This window comes from Muntiacus reevesi, chromosome X (genome assembly GCF_963930625.1).
Source record: "Muntiacus reevesi chromosome X, mMunRee1.1, whole genome shotgun sequence".
NCBI classification, from domain to species: Eukaryota; Metazoa; Chordata; class Mammalia; order Artiodactyla; family Cervidae; genus Muntiacus; species Muntiacus reevesi.
This window is the reverse complement of record NC_089271.1, coordinates 65,575,540-65,598,725: the sequence shown is the minus strand read 5'-3', so window position 1 is coordinate 65,598,725 and position 23,186 is coordinate 65,575,540. Positions and strand designations below refer to the sequence as shown.

Sequence of the window (23,186 nt, the reverse complement as noted above, 5' to 3'; positions counted from 1 at the left end):
TGAGCACTCATTTAAAAAAGAATTCTCATTTTCCCTTCCTGGCTGCTATTAAAACAACTCTCCCAGTAACACCTGCCTTCCTTTATCCTTTCCTCTCCCCTAGTACCAAACACTCAGGACTGGTACCAACACTCATATGCTTTTCTTTCTTTCTTTTTTTTTTTTTAATTTTTTTTTATTTTTCAGTGGGTTTTGTCATACATTGATATGAATCAGCCATAGAGTTACACGTATTCCCCATCCCGATCCCCCCTCCCACCTCCCTCTCCACCCGATTCCTCTGGGTCTTCCCAGTCCACCAGGCCCGAGCACTTGACTCATGCATCCCACCTGGGCTGGTGATCTGTTTCATCATAGATAATATACATGCTGTTCTTTCGAAACATCCCACCCTCACCTTCTCCCACAGAGTTCATATGCTTTTCTTGTGTGTCAGTGTGTATTGCCCGATTGATTCTACCATAGGACTATCTCCCAAATTCAACTCTTCCCTCTGAGCCTTCCTGCCACTGACTTGGATGGTGGCAAAAACCTCTTGATAAACTTCACTTTATCCTGCGCTATAATCAGAGGATCTTTTAAAAATGTAAATTTAATCATGCCTTGTGCATATGGCACATGTGTGCATGTGCACACACAATATTTGAGACATTTAATACCTTTTAATGAATTCTTTTTTTTATTGAAGTATAGTGATTTACAATGTTGAGTTACTTTCTGATGTATAGCAAAGTGATTCAGTTATATACTTGTTTGTGTGTGTCTGCTAATCCCAAACTCCTAATTTATCCTTCCCTCACCCATTTCCCCCTTTGGTAACCATAAGTTTATTTTCTATGTCTGTGACTATTTTGTAACTAAATTCATTTGTGTTATATTTTAGATTCCACATATAACTGATATTATATGGTATTTGTCTTTGTCTGACTTACTTCACTTAGTATGATAATCTCTAGGTCCATCCATGTTGCTGCAAGTGGCATGATTTCATTCCTTTTATGGGCAAGTAGTATTCCACTTTGTGTGTGTGTGTATACAAACACAGTATACCATATTTTCTTTATCCATTCATCTGTCAATGGGCATTTAGGTTGCTTCTATGTCTTGACTACTGCAAATAGTGCTACTGTTAACATTGGGGTGCATTTATTTTTTTGAAATAGAGTTTTCTCTGGATATATACCCAGAAGTGGTATTGCTAGATTATAAGGTAGCTCTATTTTCAGTTTTTTAAGGAATATTCATACTGTTTTCCATAGTGGCTGCACCAGTTTACATTCCCACCAACAAAGTAGGAGAGTTCCCTTTTCTCCACACCCTCTCCAGCATTTGTTATTTGTAGACTTTTTTTTAATTTGTAGACTTTTTAATGATGGCCATTCTGACCAGCATGAGATAGTTTTGATTTGTGTTTATCTTATAATTAGTGATGCTGAGCATCTTTTTTTTTTCCCATTTATTTTTATTAGTTGGAGGCTAATTACTTTACAATATTTGCTGAGCATCTTTTTACATGCCTATTGGCTATCTGTATGTCTTTGGAAAAATGTGTATTTGGGTCTTCTGCCTATTTTTTGATTGGGTTGATTTTTTGTTGTCATTATTAAATTGTATGAACTATTTGTGTGTTTTGAAAATTAAACCCTTGTCAATCCATAAATTGCAAATATTTTCTCCTATTCTGTAGGTTGTCTTCGTTTTGCTTATGGATTCCTTTGCTATGCAAAAGCTTATAAGTTTGACTCAGTTCCATTTGTTTATTTTTGCTTTTATTTCTATTGCCTTGGGAAACTGATCTAAGAAAAATATTGGTACAATTTAGAGACATTTCATAGCCTTTAAGTAAAAATCCAAACATTAGCCTGCCTGGTCTATCTGGGCCTTTGTGCCCTAAATCATGTTTACCTTACCAGCCTCACTTCCGCCACTTCCTGTTCCAAGCCTTCATGCTCTGGTGTGTGCAGTTCTTCCTCTAAGCCTAGTCCCTTACCCATAGTCCCCACAACCCTCCCTGCTTCCTTCCCCTACCTTCACCCCATGTGCCAGTAAATATTTCCTAGTCTTTTCTTTTTACTTATTTCAAGATGATCATAGATTCATAGGAAGTTGTAACGAAATGTATAGAAGAGTCCCATGCACTCTTCCTCCTGCCTCCTCCAATGTTGCCATCTTGCACAATTATAGTATAACATCAAAATCAAGAAGTTGACATTGGTGCAATCTATACAGCATATTCGTCTTAACCAGTTATACATGCACGTGTGTGTGTGTGTGTGTGTGTGTGTAGCTCTCTGGGATTTTATCACGTGTAGCTTTGCATAACCACAACCACTAGCACAATCAAGGTATAGAACTGTACCATCACCACAAGGCTCTCATGTTACCCTTTTATAGTCACATTCATTCCTAACTCCTAGCAATCACTAATCTCTTCATCTCTCTAATTGTTGTTTCACCAATGATAAATAAGTGGAATCATGCTATACAGATTTTGAGATTGGTCTTATTCACCAAGCATCATTCCCTTGAGATCCATCCATGTTTTTTGTACATGTCAAGAATTTTTTTTTATTGATTAACAATATTCCAGTGCTGAGTATACCACAATTTGTTTCACCATTCACTGGCTGAAGTACATTTGAGTTGTTTCTAGTTTGGGTAGTTAAAAATAAAGCTGCTATGAACATTCAAGTACAAATTCTTATATGAAAATAAGTCTTAACTTCTCTAGAATAAATGCCCAAGAGTGCAATTTTTAGAGTGTATGGCAAGGGCATTTTATGTGTGTATTGCTTTCTTTATCTTTTGTTACACTTCATTGCTGCATGCAGGCTTTGTTCAATTGCGGTGAGCAGAGGCTACTCTTCTCTATGGTGCATGGGCTTGTCATCGGGTTCTCTTGCTGCAGACCGCAGGCTCAGTAGCTGCAGCGTGCAGCTCTAGGGCACTTGGGCTTCAGCAGTTGTGACACACAGACTCAATAGTTGCAGTTTGCAGACTTAGTTGCTCCGCAGCATGTGACATCTTCTCATTCCTGGACCAGAGATCAAACCCATGTCCCCTGCATTGGCAGGCAGATTCTTATCCACTGCACCACCAGGGAAGTCCACAAGTCCATTTTTAGTTTTGACAGGAACTGCTAAACTATTTTCCAGAGTGGCTATACCATTTTACATTCTCACCCAAAAGGTATGTGTGATTGAGTTTCTCCACATCCTCACCAGCAATAGATATTTTCACTGTTTTTCATTTTAGCCATTTTGATAGGTGACTCATTATACATCTTCTTCTCTTGTAAGACCTCACAAGAGTTACACTACCTCCTCCTCTGCCATCTCTGATACTTCTTTTTTCATCGTGTTTTAATTATTTATTAACATAGTCCAAGTCCTCCCCTCTGCTCTGAGCTACACGAAGATAAGAACTGTGTCATATTCATCTTTTTCTTTTCCTGCAGCATCTGGTACAGTTACATACTAGATACACAGAGGGCACTCAGTAAATGTGTGCAAAATGAGGGAATGCATGAAAATGAAAAAAAAACTTTAGTCTTGCTTGCCTCCCCATCCTCCCCATCAAGCTATAAACCCCTTTAAAACAGAAATCACGCCTTCCTCTGTGTCTCCTGGCAGCAGCTAATAGGGTGCTCTGTATGTGTAGCTGCTCAACAAATGTTGGCTAACTATTCAGGTGGCTTATCTTCCCTCTGCACTCAGGAGATAAGCACATGAAAGAGAGAATAGGCCCGAGTATTTCTGTATTAAGGATCATATGTCATAAATTTTATAATATTCTTATAATCTCCACAATCACTGAATATTTGTCTACATAGATGAGAAATCAAAACAAACTGGTCTTTTGAGTCAAAGAATACCTCTGTAGCTGAGCAGTTTTCAATAGTTTTCAATGCCCTGGTTACATATGAATTTTGGAGGACAGCATTTCATATCCCTGCATTCTTTTTGCAGTTTCAGAAGAATCTGGGATTTTTCTGTTTTTACTCCACTAGTATAATTTGACATGTTGATTATGAAGGGGTCATTAACTGCAACATTTTTATCACTTTTTGACTCTGCATTTTCTCAACTCTGAAGTATGTTAATTTGCACTTGTTTGTATGTCTCTGTAAGAGTTACTCAAGCCCTCGAGGACTGGCATTTGTCTAGGAGCTAGATTGTAAGCCCCTTGAGAACAGGGACCTTATAACTCCTAGGAATGCATTCTGGGCATTGTCAACATTCAATTAATGATAATGCTAGAAGCCTGACTAAGGTCATCTGTCACAGTGATAACTTCCTTTTCATCTCTAAGGCTTCTGTCAAAAAAAACACAAAAAAGCTGTTAGGTTGATTTGGTAGCATTGAATGATTCTACCCAAAATTATGTTCATTATTACCCACTACACTTTGTTCTTTGGAGTGCTTTCAGATTTATAGTTTTGGCTCAATTGTTGCAGTTTCCTTCCCTATAATACCCTGGTTACATACAAATTGGAGGAGGGGGGGTTGTATTTCATAACCCAGAAGTCCTTTAGCCTAATAAAAAGTAAGCTGATAACATCTATGCTTTCAAAAAGAGTTTAATTCTCCTCACCAGCCCTCATTGATAAGTAGGTGATAAACTCCAAGTATTTTAAAATCTTAAATTATCAGAAATAATCATTCATTCAGTACGTATGTCCTATTGTCCTATCTTCACAGATTGAAAATAGCATAAAGGTGTGCACTATGTCCTATGGCTGTTGAATTAAATTAAGATGGATATTTAAAGGAAATCTGAGTTCTAAAATAGAAAAGTAAATTTGGTCCTTGGTGAGGATGAAAGTGGGGGGGAAATTTTTAGTATATCAGGTTTATCAAGGTATATTTTACGTAAAGTCTGATTTACCCCTTTTAGATGGAAAGTTTGATGAGTTGACAAATTGGGTTTTTTCCTTTCACTATTTGCTGATTCAGCTATACCTCCAACTACCCTCACAACCAACCTTAGACCAAACAGACTTATCTTTTTCTGACATTTTATTTACTTTTTCTTTTCCACAGTGTACTAAAGGAAGTGTACATAGCCTTTAATCCCAAAGCAGTGGTCTTACAGCTGGGAGCTGATACAATAGCTGGGGATCCCATGTGCTCTTTTAACATGACTCCAGTGGGAATTGGCAAATGTCTTAAGTACATCCTTCAGTGGGAGTTGGCAACACTCATCTTGGGAGGAGGTAAGTACAAAGGAAGGTCACCAGGAGAATTTGTTGACCTTCTGTCATGTTTTGTCCATTGACACTAAGGAAAACTTGGCTTTGTTAGTTTGGATAATACCAGGCTGCCCGTGGTCCACAAGCCTCAGTCAATGAATTCTGCCACCTTCATGGTTCAGCATAAGGAAGTACTCTTGACACATTTCTCTTCAGCTTGGCATGTGCATTGACTCCTTGATACTCTGAAGTCTAAGTTTCCATTCCTGAAGCAAAGGTGCTTTGAATAAAGGTGACATCAAATCTTATTTAAAAAAGAGGATGTTGAGCCCAGTGGACTTTGATCCATCTTCTCTCAGGATCACCTTTGATTCCCAGTTCTAATCTTTTGGAAACATACCACTAAAATTCTAACCCTACTCACATACAAGTAATAAACACATGAATTAATTGAATATCTAAGCTGAATTCAAGAACAACTTCTTCCCCACTAAAAAAGCATGGGTTTGTTACAATAAAGCAAAATTGAGAGATCTAAAGCATCTCTTGGGCATTCTTGCCTTCAGAGTATTCTTATATTTTGTAGTATTTAACCAACAGAAAGCTGGGTCTATTCAATAGAAACATTTACACACTTGTGAAAAGGACCCTTTCACAACCTGAACTACCTTTGATGATGCTTTGCTTGGAATCTTCTATCTGGCACAATCTTTAAATGAATAGCGTGTTAAAATAACATGGTCAAGCAGATTGAACTTAAAGTGTATGTATTATGGAAGTGCTAATAGTTTGCTGTTTGTCAACCTGTTGTAAAAACCAAATTAAAGGAGACTGTGGGGAGGCCTTATGAAAATGAGTGAGAATTTAACACAAATACCCAAGCATGGTCCTTTGGCAGCCTCAAACCCTAGAAGGATTGAAATTAAAGGTGCTTACAAGAGACAACCTCTTCTAAAAAAAATAATAATAATAAAAAATTTTAAAAAAGAGACAACCTCTTCTGAAAAGCTGGCAAGAAATGTATTAACTTCAACTCAGGGAGAAGATAAAATTGATAAGTACTATGGACATATTACTTTCTTTGACAGCACTAAAGACAGTGATTATGATACAGGTAGGGCCAGAGGGAAGAAAAAAAGCCCTTTCCACAACATATATCTGTGTGAATTCAACTTTTGTTTGAGGCTACAGCCTTTACTTTAGAATTTTCAAAGCTTCTTTGCTTTCTAAGCGCCAAGTCTTGGCTTTAGAATATATAACCCTTTTTATGCAATATGTGTATTCCTGAAAATACCAGTGCATAAGTGGGAATTCTTGCAAATTATATTGTATGCCAGAGAGAACTTGCTACCTAAAACCTATGGGGATTCCTTTTGAAATCAAATAATCATACCCAATAAGCTGATCTGATAAATTCACATTTTCCATGTTGGCAGTGTTTAAAGGAATACTGGTATTATTTCACTTAAATTCTCAACCCCCAATAACACATAGAAAATTGGCAGAGAGGGCCACATCCCCAAACTTCAGTGGACTCCAATAAAGCCAAAAAGATACATTGCAGAAGCCCCAGCATCCCTGACCTTACACGGAATAGAAAGGCTTAAGAAAAGGGTGGCCATATCTCAATTTTTACATGTTATTCCAGTAAAAGTATTGATAGTGTCCCTTTTTACTCTTAAAAATGTACTATTGTGGGTGATAAATGATATGGTCACCCTACCTAAAATAGACCAGATTCTATTTCCCTCAGACTCCTCTGAGGTTAGGAAATTGTTCCATTTTATCCTTACACTCTTGGAATTTAGCTAAAGGCCAATGTTCTAGCCCTTGCATGGCAGAACACATCTATTCAGCACAAAAATATGCTGATTATTAGCCAATATAATATGGCTGCTGGGTGACTGTGACAGGACCTGACGAGGTAGGTCAGAGCATCAATCAATAGTTCCCTTCCTCATCTTATTCTCTTTGATCTCTGCCACTATGCCTGTGTTTTGTGGAGAAAAGGAATGCTGATATGAAAAGAAGGAAGTCTATTTCTGTCAGCATTTTCTTTTTCTCTTTCCTGGAGGTTTCCAGGGCTGTATCTGCCAATAGGTTTAATATACAAATCACATCTAGCAGTCATTTTATAGAATTGTTACAAAATTCATCACAGAAACCTTTACTTTGAGTAGGTCATCTCAAAAGATCCAGGTTTCTTGATAGGATTGAGGAGCTTGGAGTCCTCTGGAGCATATTCATTCAGAGATGAGAGTCTTTTGATCTTTGTAGGCTTTGGACTTCCCAGTTCCACACTGCATGATCTGATTGGTTCGCTTAAGTCTGCCTACTAAGTGGTTCAAAAATATCATTAAAGATGCATAGGTACAATTTTGCAAGTTAGAATTATCTTTTTAGCCCTTTTATTAAAACATTTTCTCTCCTTCCTTACCCCCCTTCCCTCTCCTGCTGTTTTGTGACTATTCTTTCCTAACTTCACAATTCTTGATGGAGACAGGAGGCTATAACCTTGCCAACACGGCGCGATGCTGGACATACTTGACCGGGGTCATCCTAGGGAAAACACTATCCTCTGAGATCCCAGATCATGAGGTAAGTAAGGCTCTGACAGTCCTCTCTTCTTTAAGGGGAAGAGCTGAGTCATTCCACCTAATCAAAATCACGTCCTCACCACTCAATACTGTTTTGTTGAGAGACACTCCAATAACAATAACACACTGTCTTGGCAGAATAGTGGGCTCTTGTTCCAAAATATCCAAGACCTTCTGCCTTTTTTTTTTATAAGAGATCTCAAAGGCCAACCAACTTTAATTTCTCAATTAATTACAGAGACTGTGGGAAGGGGTCACCTGTTCATACAAAGAAATCTTTGGAATATGTGTTTATTTTCATCCCCTAGTCTCAAAACAGAAGAGGTAATTTTTTTAAATATAGAAACTGGGTTCTCCTCTATCTTTAAAATGTCCTATAGGCAGTATGTTGCACCTCTATTCTTTCGTGGTAGTCCTGATCTCTCACTTTTCTTTGGCTGATGTAAAATTTAAAAAAAAAAAAAAAAAGCAAGAACACATAACCACTCCAAGACAGGTCTGGTATTTTTTTGACAATTAGTGACACACAAAATTTGGGGCAGAACCATCCAAAATATGAAACATGTCATTTGAACTTTTGCCATTTTCTTTAGTCATATGAGATGGACTTTATGTTTTCCAAGCACAGATGTCTGTTCTAGTTTTCTCAAAAGAGGTGTAATACAAAGTTCTCTGAGAACTGTGCGTATGCTGATCCCTTTATCTGAAAGTCTACCCCTTTACTTCCCACCCACTCCATCACCTGGTGAGAAGCATGTTATCACAGATCAGGATGTGTAGCTGTAGGTTTTAGACTCTGACTTATAATAATGAATCAATGGCTGCCACCCCACCTTCTCAAGGCATCGCCCAAGGAGTCTAGATGGTACTTGGGTTATAACATTTTGATTCCTGCTCAATGCAGAAGCTGTATACTTGGGAGCATTGTGCTTTTTCAGTTACTATTATTTTTTTTTTAAATTAGAAATAAGTTAAACTAATTTCCTCCCAATTTTCTTCTAACCATAGATGAGGTACAATATGTATCTCAGAAAAACCACTCAATGTGTCTAGAATACAAATAAAAGGCACACTATAAATTGAGACAATTTACTGGTGTCAGGGTTAATGGAAGTCTCTTTTCTTTACTTGACTTACCTTTATTCTGTATTTGGAAGCTTTATGACGTATAAAGGTAAGTGAACAAATTACATTTGTGAACAAGTATAATCTCTGTTATTTCTGTAGGAATATCTCAGATTGCATTGTAATTTAAAGCACTGAGACTTTAAAAACTGATCAAGTTATGTCAAGAAAAAGAAGTTTTAAGCTGTAGAAGCCTGAATTGAGAATAAGTGTCCTGTTCCCAGGAAAAAATGCAAATCTATAGATTCACCTATCTTAAAAGGTTGATAAAATTTTACTGAAGATGAATACTGCCTCTGGTACCTAGGAGGTGCCTGGCTGAAAGTGGACTTGGCCTTCTAGATAGACATGTCCTATCTTTATACTGATATAGTCTGCCAGATTAAATGAGATATAATGTATATCAAGTACTTAACACGGTTCTTGGCTCAAAATAGGCATTTTTGAAATGCTAGTTTTCTCCTTCCTGTTTGTATGCTCCTAACAACTTCTTATATCCAGACATTTATGACTATCATTCATAAATTTGTCCAAACTCTTTCAAATCCCTTCTGTCATATCCTTCTGGTATAAGAGATGTGAGTCATCCAAGAGGGAACAAAGAAGAAAATTGAAATGACAGTCTTCCAGGTACAATAAGATAACATTTTAATGAAAATTGCCCCAAAAAAGCCCACACAGTGTAAAGGCATATATAAGTTTTGTGCCACAATACACAGTTGCACACAAATATCCTTGCAGTCCTCTATAATCAGATCAACAAATGGTAGTTCAAAAAAATCATTTACTGACCACCCGTTGTGTGCCAGGCACTATGCTAGGTGTCTTGAAAGATACAAAGACACTAAGACCTCATCCCCTATCTCAAACAGCCTGAGATAAAGGGGAGTATGAGTACTGGGGAGATATGTAAATATACAAATAATTATATTACAAGACAAAATAAGAACCACAAGACTGTAGGAACAATGGCTATGGAGATGTGCATCAAATATAAAGGGGATACAAAGGAGTGAACAAAATACCCTGCCTTCCATGAGCTGAAAATGTAATTGAGAAATCTAATCAGTGAAAAGGTCAGGACAGTGCAGCAGGCAGCTGCAGTCTGCTGGCTAACACCCTCAGTGTCTTCCCTCTCAGTCTCAGGCTTTTGTTCTTCTGTCTCCTAGGATAATAATCCTCCTCCTCCAGATGCCCTTTTCCTACCTCTGTACGGTCTTCTTCAGTCCAGCTTAAAGTTCTATGCTTTTAAAAAACCCTTACCTAAATATACCAAGGCCCTTTGAGCTTTTATTTCATGTTCATTTGTTCATTCATTCATTTACCAAAAATTCATTGGGCCCAAACTACTTGCCAGGCCCTATTCAAACCTGGATTCAGGACTACAAAGATTAACAAGATAAATTCAATGTCCTCAAAACTCTCATCATCTAATAGAGAGAACAGAACAATGTGTTCAACCCAGAACAGAGGAGGAGCATAGAGGAAATGTTTCACCAAGACTTTTAGCTGAATATTGAAGGTTGATTGGGAGTTTGCCAGGTGAAGAAGATGGAAAGGCATTCTGAGCAGAAGGAATAGAAATTGGAAAGGACCTAGTGCTTCATGGGACCAGGGAGAAGTTTGATATAGTGGTAGAACACAGGGCTTATCAGAGAGAGTGGGAATGATTAAGGCTTGAATGGAAATTGGAGCCAGATTGTGAGGAGCCTTGAATGATGCACTAAAGAGCTTACACTTTTTTTTTTTTCCTGTGAAAAGAGATGAGCCTCAGTTTTTAGAAAACTTACTTGGTAGAGTATGGAAGATAGATTGCAAAAGGGACAGAGCTAAAAAAGTCAAACTTGTTAAGAGGTTCAAGGATACCCCTATAACACTCAAATCTGTACCATTCATTTGGTCATCTGTGGTTTTGGTTGTCTGCATTCCCTTTCAGTGCTCATAAGAGTGTTAACACCCAGCAAGTTGGTATTCATTGAAAGAACAATTGAATCAATGAGTGTTTGAATAATAAGTGTCTGAACATCCATACTGGAAAACATATTTTTAAGATGGAAGAATTGGAAGCATAATCTAGCCTTTTTCTGGTAACTATTTAACCCTAGTAGCAACTACCCATTTTGCAGGAAGTACCAGATATCCCAGTAGGAAATAGATGTATCTATGGGAAAGCACTAGATCACCAATGAAGAGAGTTGGGAAGGTACATATTAGAAGTGATTAGCCGTGAAATTTCAGTCATAACCCTCATGAGATACCAGTCATGCCCAAAGTCACTGGTCGAGGAACTAGCTCCAGCCCAAGAATTTCAGTGCCAGGTTGGCCAGCCAGGCATGGAATAAAGAGGCAATTCCAGCTGGAAGAAGAGTTGAGCCCAGCTGGGAAAAAATGAGAGGAATGGACCCTGCCCATATGACTGACCCAAGTATTTCTACCATAGAGAAAGCCCAAAGATGACACGGGATCCCATAAAAAGACCAGTTCATGGCTAATTTAGCAAATCACCCAGTACATGTAATAAGGTTTATGGACTATTATATATAAGAATGTTGTGTAAGCCAGTAATACAATTTGGATCCTATGATCTAGGCCAGATTAACACAGTTATATTATAGGCAGTTATATTCACATATATATATATATGTATATCAGGTATGTTTACATACTTAAATCATAAAGTAGATTTATGAACAAAATTTAGTGAACAAAAAATACTTATTTGAGCAAACTTTTTTTGATGGACTGGTTAGATGAGTTACACCTCATCCATATGAGGCATAACTCAAGGAATACATACAGTCACTGAAAAGAATTAAGTTGATTTGTATAAAAGTATATGTTACTAATATAAAATAGTCTTGCATTGCAATCTACAGATTGCACTGAATCCATAGATTGATTTGAGGAAACATAATATCTTAACAATATTTACTCTTTCAACCCATGGATTTGCTATTTTCACTTACCTAAGTCTTTAATTTCAAATTTTAATTTATACTTTTCAGTGAACAGATCTTACACGAATTTTGTTAAATTTATCCCTAAGTATTTTGTGACTTTGATGTTGCTATAAATGATATTTTTATTTCAATTTCCAATTATTTGTTGCTAGAATATAGAAATACAAATACAATTGATTTTTTTATATTTATCTTGAATAATGTAACATTGCTGAAACATTAGCTCTAGTATTTTTTGTAGATTCCTTTGCATGTTCCATGTATACAAACATGTCATCTGTGACTAAAGAGACTTTTACTTATTCCTTTACAATCTTCATGCCTTTTATTTATTTATCTTGCTTTATTACACTGGTTGGGACCTCCAATGAAATGTTGAATAGAATGGTGAGAATGAACATCTTTGTCTTGTTCCTGATTATTTGGGGAAAGCACTTAATCTTTCACTATGAAGTGTGAAGTTAGTGGTAGGGATTTTTTTTTTAATATTTTCTATTAGATTGAGAAAGTTCCCTTCTATTCCTAATTAACTGAGAATTTTTCTCATAAATGAGTGTTGGTTTTTGTCAGGTGCTTTTTCTTCATCTATGGAAATGGTCATATGGTGTCCTTTTAGTCTGTTAACACAGTAAATTGCATTAATTGTTGCTTTCTTTAATGTTAAACTAACCTAGCATTCCTTGGATAAACCTAATTTGTCATAGTATATTATCCTTTTTATATATTGCTGAATTCAGTTTGTTGATGTATTGTCAAGGATTTTTGGTCTGTGTTGACGAGGAATGTTGATCTGTTTTTTGTTGTTGCTGTTGTAATGTCTTTGTCTGTTTTTGATATCAGGGCCATGCTGGTTTTATTAAATGACATGAGAAGTATCCCCAAGTCCTCTGTTTTCTGAATTTATATAAAATTGATACTATGTCTTACTTGAAAGTTTGATAGAATTTATCAGTGAAAACATTTGAACCTAGAGTTTTATTTGTGGGAAAGTTTTTAATTATGAATTTTATTTCTTTAATAGTTATATGGCTAGTCAGATTTTCTATTTCTTCTTGTTTTGATAATTGATCTTCAAAGAATTTGCTTATTCACTCATGATTGTCCTTTATTGTTCTTTTAAATCTATAAGAGCTATAGTGATGTCCCTTCTTTCATTCCTAGCATTGTTCATTTTTTCCCCATTTTTCTTGATCATTTTAGCTAGCGGTTTAATAGCTTTACTGAAGTGTATTTTCTTAAAAGAACAAACTTTTAATTTCATTGACTTTATTTTTCTCTTTAATATTTCATTAGTTCTGCTCATATCTTTGTCATGTCCTTCCCTCTATTAATATTTATTTGTATTGCTTTTTAGTTCTTTTTCTAGTTTCTTACAGTAGAAGCTTAGTTCATTGATTTTAAGCCTTTCTTCTTTCTTAATATAAGTATTTTATGCTGCAAGTTTACATCTAAGCACTGTTTTAGCTACATCCCACAAATTTTGATATAATCTCTTCATTTGGTTCAAAATAGTTTCTAATTTTCTTCTTTGACTGATGGGTTATTTATGTGTCTATTTTTTTAAATTAATTTCCAATATTTGAGGACTTTCCAGATATTGTTATATTAACTTTAACACTGTTCTGCTTAAAGGACATACTTTACATAATTGCAATTCTTTTATATTTATTGCAGTTTGTTTTACGTCCAGCATATGATCTATATTGGTGAATGTGTCATGCAGTTTGTGATGAATATGTATTTTGATGTTGCTGGATAGCATTTTCTATCATTATCAGTTAGGTCAGATTGGTTGAGAGTGTTGTCTTCTATATCCCTACTGATTTTTCGTCTGCATGTTCTGTCAATTACTGAGAGAGCTGAAATCTCAACCATGTTTTTGGATTTTGCTGTTTTTTTTTTTCTTTTTAGTTATGTGTCTTTTGGCTTTATCTATTTTTGAAGCTTTGTTATTGGATGTATATACACTTAGGGTTGTTATATCTTCTTAACAAATTGACCCCTGTATTACTATTATGAAATAACCCTCTTTATTTTTGGTAATATTCCTTGTTCTAAAGTCTACATTGTCTAATTTTAATATTGTCATGCTTCATTATGATTGTCTGTATGGTATATCTTTTTCTGTCCTGCTTTTGATCTATTTATGTCTTTATATTCACAATGGATTTCTTATAAACAGCATATAGTTGAGTCATGATTTTCTTGTCCAGCTTGACAATCTCTGCCTTTTAGTTGGAGTGCCTAGACAACTTATCTTTAAATTAATTATTTACATGTTCAGGTTTAAGTCTGTCTTTCTATTTGTTTTCTTTTAGTCCCCTCTGTTCTTTATTTCTTGTTTTCTATTTTGCTTTCTTTTGAATTAAATGTATTTTTTAGGATTCCATTTATCTTCTTTATTTGCTTATTAGCTATAACTTTTTGTTTTAATTTTTTGTGGTTGCTCTGGGGTTTACAGTATGCATTTTTCAACTTATCATACTCTACCATCCTGTGACAGTATTCTTCCATTTTTCCCTTTTCCTTCCATGTGCTATTGTAGTCATATATTTATTGCTTTATATTCCTTAAACTGTCAACTATATATTTTAAATTTTAAAGTATTTATTCATTTAAAATAAAAATAATGATTCCTGTGCAGATTAGCACAAAAAACATGTTGTGAGGTTTGAAAAACTGTATTTTCCAAAAGAAGAAACTTCATGAGAAGAATCTTAATGCTATACATTTTTGCACATCTCTATAACATAAAACAGGTGACAGCTGACTTCTCATACCTGCTTCTAAATTCAATGGGTTTTGACATTATTTTTGTTAAAGTATATGGAGAAAAATCTAGCATCACATAGATCTGTAGATGGAAAAGGGAGGAGTATTTTAATAACCTTTACAGATCATTATGGATAGTCTTCTTTGAAACTAAACAAAAACTCTACAAATGGCAGTTTCTTAAAGGAATACTGTATGGAATCTGAAAACCTATCAATGAAATTTTGATGTATTGTTACATTAAAATTCATTGGTCATCTTCTACTTCGAAGAAATGTTTGACCAATCTTATTCATATTGATTATTTGGAAAATATCAGTTCAGTAAGTTATACAAATATTACAAATATTGAAAAATTTTATGTAGTATCAGAAATCACATTAACTGATATTAATGCTAATCTTGTTGGAACAAAGCTTAAGTTTTAGGAAACTGTCAATCTTATAGTGGCAGAATGAAGATGTTCAGAATTCTGAATTTCTTTTAAAAACATATCTATTGTCCTTAGCAACAAATGGTGTCATTTCTAATATTTAACCTAAAGTGGTAGGCTCACTTCATTTTTTTAATTTTTTTTCATTTATTTTTATTAGTTGGAGGCTAATTACTTTACAATATTGTAGTGGTTCTTGCCATACATTGACATGAATCAGCCATGGATTTACATGTATTCCCCATCCTGAACCCCCCTCCCACCTCACTTCATTTTTGAGAAAGTATCTGCCAAACCTGTAGGAGACCTGGGTTCGATCCCTGGATTAGGAAAATCCCCTGGAGGAGGGCATGGCAACCCAGTCCAGTATTCTTGCCTGGAGAATCCCCATGGACAGAGGAGCCTGATGGGGTCACAAAGAATCAGACACGACTGAGCTACTAAGCACAGCACATCTGCCAAACATCCAAGCATTTAATCATGGTTTTTCCATTAGTTATTCTTTCACACAAAAATGGTATTCCATGAAAAGTGGCTAGTTAAGTCACAGCTTATTCACAGATGAGCTTTTCCTCAAGACAACCAATATAGTATAGTTTATAACAGAAACACTTTTTCCTTACCTCCTATTTTGTCACACAGAATGTTAAATCCAGGATCAGGATGTGATCATTTTTAGTGCATCACCAAGGCCATTCTTAAGTGAAACTGGATTTTTTTCTCTTTGCTGTGTGTTGTTGTTCAGTTGCTAAATCATATCTGACTCTTTGTGACCCCATGAACTGCAGCATATCAGGCTTACCTGTCCTTCACTATCTCCCTGAGTTTGCTCAAACTTATGTCCATTGAGTCAGGGATGTCATCCAACCATGTCATCCTTTTTCACCCCCTTCTCCTCTTGCCCTAATCTATCCTAGCATCAGGGTCTTTTCCAGTGAGTCAGCTCTTTGAATCAGGTGGCCAAAATATTGGAGCTTTAGCTTCAGCATCAGTCCTTCCAATGAATATTCAGGACAGATTTCCTTTAGGATTGACTGACTGGTTTGCTCTCCTTGCAAGTCTCCTTCCAAGGGACTCTCAAGAGTCTTCTCCAGCACCACATTTCGAAAGCATCAATTTTCCGTCGCTCAGCCTTCTTTATGGTCCAACTCTCATATCTGTACATGATTACTGGAAAAACCATAGCTTTGACTAGACAGACCTTTGTCAGCAGAGTGATGTCTCTGCTTTTTATACAGTCTAGATGTGTCATAGATTTTCTTGCAAGGAACAAGCATCTTTTAATTTCATGGCTGCAGTCTCTGTTCACAGTGATTTTGGAGCCCAAGAAGATGAAATCTGATACTGTTTCCACTTTTTCCCCATCTATTTAACATGAAGTGATAGGACTGAATGCCATGATCTTCGTTTTTTGAATGTTGAGTTTTAAGCCAGCTTTTTCACTCCTCTTTAACCTTCATCAAGAGGCTCTAGTTCCTTTTTGCTTTCTGCCATTAAAGTGGTATCATCTTCATATCTGAGGTAGTTGATATTTCTGCCAGCAATCTTGATTCCAGCTTGTGATTCATCCACCCCAGCATTTCATGTGATGTACTTAGCATATAAGTTAAATAAGCAGGGTGTAGCCTTTATGTACTCCTTTCCCAATTTGGAACCAGTCCATTGTTCCATGTCCAGCTAGAACTGTTGCTTCTTGTCCTGCATACAGGTTTCTCAGGAGGCAGGTAAGGTGGTCTGGTATTCCCATCTCTTTAAGAATATTCCACAATTTGTTGTAATCCACACAGTCAAAGGCTTTAGCATAGTCAATGAAGCAGATTTTTCTTTAATTCCCTTGCTTTTTTCTATGATCCAGCATTACTGTCTGTATTGCTGTGTGTGTATAGCAATAAAGAATCTAATAACTGCTGGTATACTTTGGTACTACTGCCTGAATTTATATACCATGGTTTTGGCAGTTTTACTCACCATTGTTTTTGCATATTCATGCAAATATAGTTGCTCTGCGATGAACCATATAATATACAAATATATATAACTCTAACTCTAACAAGTTATTCAGCACTTAATATTTTAGCACCACTTGTGATTGCTGCTAACCATTCACATAAAAAAGGTCTTCTTCAAAGATTAGTGCTGACACTATATGACTACAAGCAAAACAGCAAATCTAGCCACATTTATAGTCTTCTCTGTTTTACAGTTTGAAAATAAGATAATAAGTTTTTCACTGAAAATTAATGAAAGAAATCATATAAGGTCTAAATAAATTGAGACATACTATATAAATAGTGTAGTTTCAATATTGTAAATATGTCACCTATGGGGGGAAAGTGTCATGTAAGAAGACAATACAAAGAAGAAAACATTAAATCAAAAGATGGGTTTAGCACAGTTGAAGGGTACAAGATCAGCATATAAAAATCAACTGTATGTCTATATACTAGCAATGAACAAATGGAAATTAATATTAAGAGAATGAAAGAACAAACCACAGACTGGGGTAAAATACTTATAAGTAACATACCTAATAAAAGGGACTTATATACAGAATACATAAATGACTCTCAAATGCAGTATTAAGAAAATAAGCAACCTGATAAAAAAAAATAAAAGAAAAAATAACTAAGTCTCCATATTCAGAGCTAAATGTTTAAATAAGCAGGTTACTCTGCCATTTAAAAAGAGGCAGTGCTATGAGTTATTTTACTAACTTTTCATCCAGTGGGCACTGAGGAATGTCAGCTGTCTAAAATTTCACTGGTCTCTAAGCTATTATGTGCATTTCTCCAGCCCAAGCAGTGAAATAATTTACATATAACATGCTCCAGTGACTTTTTCATTTCTAGTTTGAAAAGTTCTAACAAGCAAGTTTTGGTTTTTAATAAACTCATCATTTCTACACTTGGTGTACACCAATTCTACACTTTAAGTACACTTAAAATACTCAATTTCTTTCCCTTTAGCTATGTATGGTCTGAAAATGATGCCACAACTTAAATAGTGAATTATTTTGAAACTATATGAAAATGTTCTGTGGACAAAACACTACAAAGTAAATTAATGACATATATAAAGATAATTGTAATCATGTTTTCACTTATTGCTTACAATTTCACCCCATGTGTTTTGAAGGAAGTGTTTTCCTTCCATGAGTCAGAGCTTTTACCAATACTGCAGTTTCATCTTTTTCAGCATCTTTAAACATAGATGTTGTAGCTTGGATTTGAGAAAGCAGATCTTCTAATCTCCCCTTGTTATGCCAGCAATCCATATTCTTGTTATGTTCTATCTAGATGGAAGTAAAATTCTGGGATTTCAAAATAATGATTTACTAAGGGGTTTACCTGGTGATTCAGTGACTATGATTCCACACTCCCAGTGCACAGGGCCTGGGTTTGATCCCTGGTCAGGGAACTAGATCCCACATGCCACAACTAAGAATTCACATGTTGCATGCTGAAACAAAGACTTGGCAAGGCCAAATAAGTAAACATTTCAACAAATAATGATTTAACAAATAGAATAGATATAGAGATTATAGCAGGTATGACTGAGGATACATTTTCTATGTCCCTCTTATGGTTAAGGAGTCCAGGTACTGGTCGTGGTGCCAGTACTTCAGAGGGGAAAACTGAGAAGCTTAAATGAAGGAATGAAGGAAAAGACCCACAACCTAACCAGACAAGAGGTCTCATAGTAGGGGTACTGGTTGTATGGGCCCTAGCAGGAGATGTAGGGAGACTAGGTAACTATTCATACCAACCAAGAGATGCAATGTTTAGTCTAGAATGCACCAATTAGCAGTTCTGGACCACACCTCCTATACCCACAGCTGGACTATACCACATTTGACTGGACTGTGTTGCTCCACTTACTCTGCCACTAGGCTGACAGCCTTCCTCACTGCTCCATAGTCTTCAGTGACATTCCTTTGCAGACAGCACATATACAGCCACCACTGGACCTATGGCTTTCAGCACTGCCCTAAATTATCATTTAAAGACATTTAAAGTTGATTTTTAAAAACATCTTCTGCATTAACACTTTCCCACATTTTTTAATCCTTTGTGTAGATCCAGGTTTCCATCTAGTAGAAGTACATTGTTCTAAAGAACTTAAGAACTTAATTAAAGCAACTTAAGTTTTCTCATGGTATAGGTTTTCTAGCAACAAATTATTTTAGCTTTTGTTTGAAGTCTTTATTTTAATTTTTGAAGGATATTTTCATTGTGTATGGAGTTCTAAGTTGATAATTTTTTTCCTTCAGAACATTGAAGATATCACTCACTTGTTTTCTTGCTTGCACATTTCCTCATGAGAAGTCAGCAGTCATTCTTAGCTTTATTCCTTTGTATAATATATGCCTTCCCCACCCCACCCTACCCCCCCCCCCCCGGCTCCTTTTAACTTTTGTATTTGTAACTAGTTTTCAACAGCTTGATTAGTTTGTCCTGGTGTGGTTTTCTTTGTGTTTATCCTATTTTGGTATTCATTGAGCTTCTAGGATCTGAGGGTTTATAGTTTTCATCAAATTTAGAAATATTTAAGCCATTATTTTCTGTCCCTCATTTTTTTCTCCTCTACTCGTGGGACTCCATTTAAACCATTAGGCCAGTTTTATTATCCCATAAGTCACTGCAACCCTTTTTATTTTTTTCAGTCTTTTTTTCCCTTTACTATTCATTTTGGTTAATTTCTATTGGTTTGCCTTCAAGCTCATTGATCTTTTCTGCCATGTATAAGTGCTGTTAATCCCATCTAGTGAAATTTTCCTTTCAAATACTATACCTTTCAGCTCTATAATTTCTATTTCTAAAAACTCTTTCCAAAGAAATTGAATCTTTTTAAAAAGATAACCAAGAAAAAAAGTTTGCCATTTCTCCCATTGTGTTCATACTTTCTTTTCTTTCTTAACATCCTTGAACATATGGAGCATATTTATAAGGGCTATTTTAAGGTCCCTGTCTAGTAAATTCCATTGTCTGTCATTTCTGAGGCAGTTTCTGTTGATTGATTTTCTATGGGTTGTAGATCACATTTTCCTGCTTCCTTGCATGTTCGGTAATTTTTTTTAGCTTAGAAATTTTATATTGGAGTATAGCAGATTAACAATGTTGTGACAGTTTCAGGTGGACAGCACAGGGACTCAGCTGTATGTATACATGTATCCTAGTAATTTTTAATTGGATATCCAACATCATGAATTTTGTATTGTTGAGTGCTGGATTTTTTATTGATTTAGAGAGGATTGTACTTTTTTCTGATAGACAGGTTATTGTGGATATATTTGATCCTTTCAAGGTTTGTTTTTAAGCATATTTTAAGTAAATTTTGCTTAGCCTTTGCTCTAGGGCTAACTTAGCCCATTTTGAAGGCACTGCTCCTCTGAAGTTCCTGCTTATACCGCATGTATTCACTGAGGTCTCTCCACTTTGGCCCTGTGTGAGCTCTAGGAAGTGTTCATCTTACAACTTCTCAGTAGTTGTTTCCCTGAAAGATTTTCTAGACTGTCTTTGAAGTTTTACCCTATACATCTTTCAGATTGGTATTCATCAAAAGACTCAAGGGGACTTCTATGCATATTTCTATTACTCTATTTTGGGGTTGGCTCAGTTCTGTTCCCACAATTTTTAATTGCCCTGGCTTTTCAGAATTCTAGTCTCTGTCCTCTCTACTTGGAGATCACTCAGCTCTATTTAGATCCCACATAGTCTAGAGATTACCTCCAGACAGAAAGCTAGGGTGATGGTAGGGCTCACCTCATTTGCATCCCTTTTCTCTCAGATCACTTTCTGTTGTTGTCTCTTGACTAATGTCTGAAAATGAATGTTTCATATATTTTGTCAATTTTCCAGTTATTTCTGAAGAGAAAATAATTCCACATCTCTTTCCCCTCAGAGCCAGAAGCAGAAGTCCTTTACTTATCTGCTCTCATTTTTTTTCTGCCTTCATTTTTGAATCTTATTTTTGCTGGATACAAAATTCTACATTGACAGTTTTCATTTTCTTCTGCCCTCCATTGTTTCTGTGTGTATAATATGTTTCCCTGTATACCATATATTTTATTTCTTTGGCTGCATTTATAAATTTATCTTTGATTTTCAGAACTTTGGCCATGTGCCTTAGTGTGTACTTTTGCTTGTATTTATCCTGTTTGGGATTCCCTGAGTTCCTGGATATGTGAGTTGCAGCTTGGGATATAATTTGGAAAATTATCAGCTGGTACTTCTTCACTTTTTTCCCCCTGTTCTTGCTTTCCTGTCTTTCTGGGACACACATTACACATGTGTTGGATTGATTGATCGTGTCCTACAAGTCACTTAAACTCTCATTTTTCTTCTAATATTTTTTCTCTATGCTTCAGTTTGCTTGATTTCCATTGATCTGTCTTCAAGCTTACTAATTCTCTTCTTTAGTATTCAATCTGCCATTAATCCCATTCAATGAATGTTTATGCCATCTCATCCAGTGATTTTTTTAAACTTCTTGATTTTGAAATGGTTTTAGATCCAGAGACAATTGTGAACAAAATACAGCAAGGTCCCATGTACCATTCACTCAGTTTCTCCCAATAGTAACATTTTATATATCTGTGGTATAATATCAAAACCAGGAAATTGACACTGGTATAATCCAGAAACCTTATTCAGGTTTGACCAGTTTACATGCACTCACTCGTGTGTGTGTGTGTGTGTGTGTGTGTGTGTGTGTGTGTGTATTTAGTCCTATGCAATCTTACCATATGTATAGATTGATGTAACCACTACCACAGTCAGGGTAGAAAACTGTTCCATCACTAGCAAGACCTCCCCCCCCCCCACCTTGTGCTACTCTTATAACCACTGCTACCTTCTTCTCTTCCCCCACCCCTTTCTAATTCCTGGAAGAACGTAATCTGTTCTTCACATCCATATTTTTTTTTTCATTTAAAGAATGTGATATAAATGAAATTATGTAACATGTGATCTCTTGAGATTGGCTTTTTCACTCATAATCTCTTGAGATCTGTCCAAGTTGTTTCATTAGTAAATAATTCATTCCCTTTTATTGCTGAATAGTATTCCATGGTATAGATGTACCATAGTTTAACCATTTATTCCTTGAGGAACATTTGTGTTGTTTCTAATTTATGACTATTAAAATTAAGCATTCATGTATCATCTTTGTTTGAATATAATTTTTCATATCTCTGAGATCAATACTCACAAATGCAATTGCTGGATCATATGGTGTGTATAGCTTTGTTCCTTTAAGAAGCTGACATTCATGCTTCTTTTTACTACTGTTTACACAGTATATATTTTTCCATCATTTTTACTTCAACTCCTCTTTATCATTATATTTAAAATATAATATATATTACAGACAGGCTATTATTAGGTCATGTTTTTAAGCCATTCTACCAATCTTGGTATTTTAATTGGTGTGTTTAGACCATTTGCCTTTAATGTAGTTATTGATATGTCAGGGCTTAACTCTGCCACTTTATTTGTTGTCTGTTTGTTCTCTGTTTTTTCCTCTTACCTTCCTGTGGAGTTCTTGAAAATATTTTAGGAATGTCACTTTTATTTATCTATAGTGTTTTGAGTGTTTCATATAGACTTTTTAGTGATTGCTTTAGGTATTACACTTTATATATGTAACATCACAGTCTATTGGTATCAATATTTTGCTACTTTGATTGAGTTATAGAAGCCTTACCTACCTTTATATTCCTTTACCTTCCTCTCTAATATATCTTAAATTTTCTATCTGTATACATTGAGAACCACATGAATGTTAGTTTTTGTTTCAACCATCAAACAAGTTTTTGAAACTCAAAAGGAGAAGAAAACCCAGCTCTGTTTACCTATATTTTTACTCTTTCTGTTTTTCTTCTTTCCTTTTTGATGGTCTAAGATTTCTTTTATCAGGACTTCCCTGATAGCTCAGTTGGTAAAGAATCTGCCTGCAATGCAGGACAGCCTGTTTCAATTCCTGGGTTGGGAAGATCCCCTGGAGAAGGGATAGACTACCCACTCCAGTATTCTGGCCTGGAGAATTCCATGGACTGTATGGTCCGTGGGGTCACACAGAGTCAGACACAACTGAGAGACTTTCACTTT

The 23,186-nt window shown here is 35.7% G+C and overlaps 2 protein-coding genes across 4 annotated transcripts in view; one reads left to right on the top strand and one right to left on the bottom strand.

Annotated features, from left to right (window-relative positions):
- Positions 1–23,186, bottom strand: part of PIN4 (peptidylprolyl cis/trans isomerase, NIMA-interacting 4) — a 1,195,450-nt gene that overhangs the window by 908,416 nt on the left and 263,848 nt on the right. The gene's annotated exons all lie outside the window — the stretch shown is intronic.
- HDAC8 (histone deacetylase 8) overlaps positions 1–23,186 on the top strand; it is a 250,811-nt gene that overhangs the window by 104,491 nt on the left and 123,134 nt on the right. For both annotated transcript variants that reach the window (XM_065915296.1, XM_065915297.1), the window contains 2 exons: positions 5,043–5,215; positions 7,695–7,789. In XM_065915296.1, coding sequence (XP_065771368.1) covers positions 5,043–5,215; positions 7,695–7,789 — 268 coding nt within the window. The remainder of the gene's footprint in view (positions 1–5,042; positions 5,216–7,694; positions 7,790–23,186) is intronic.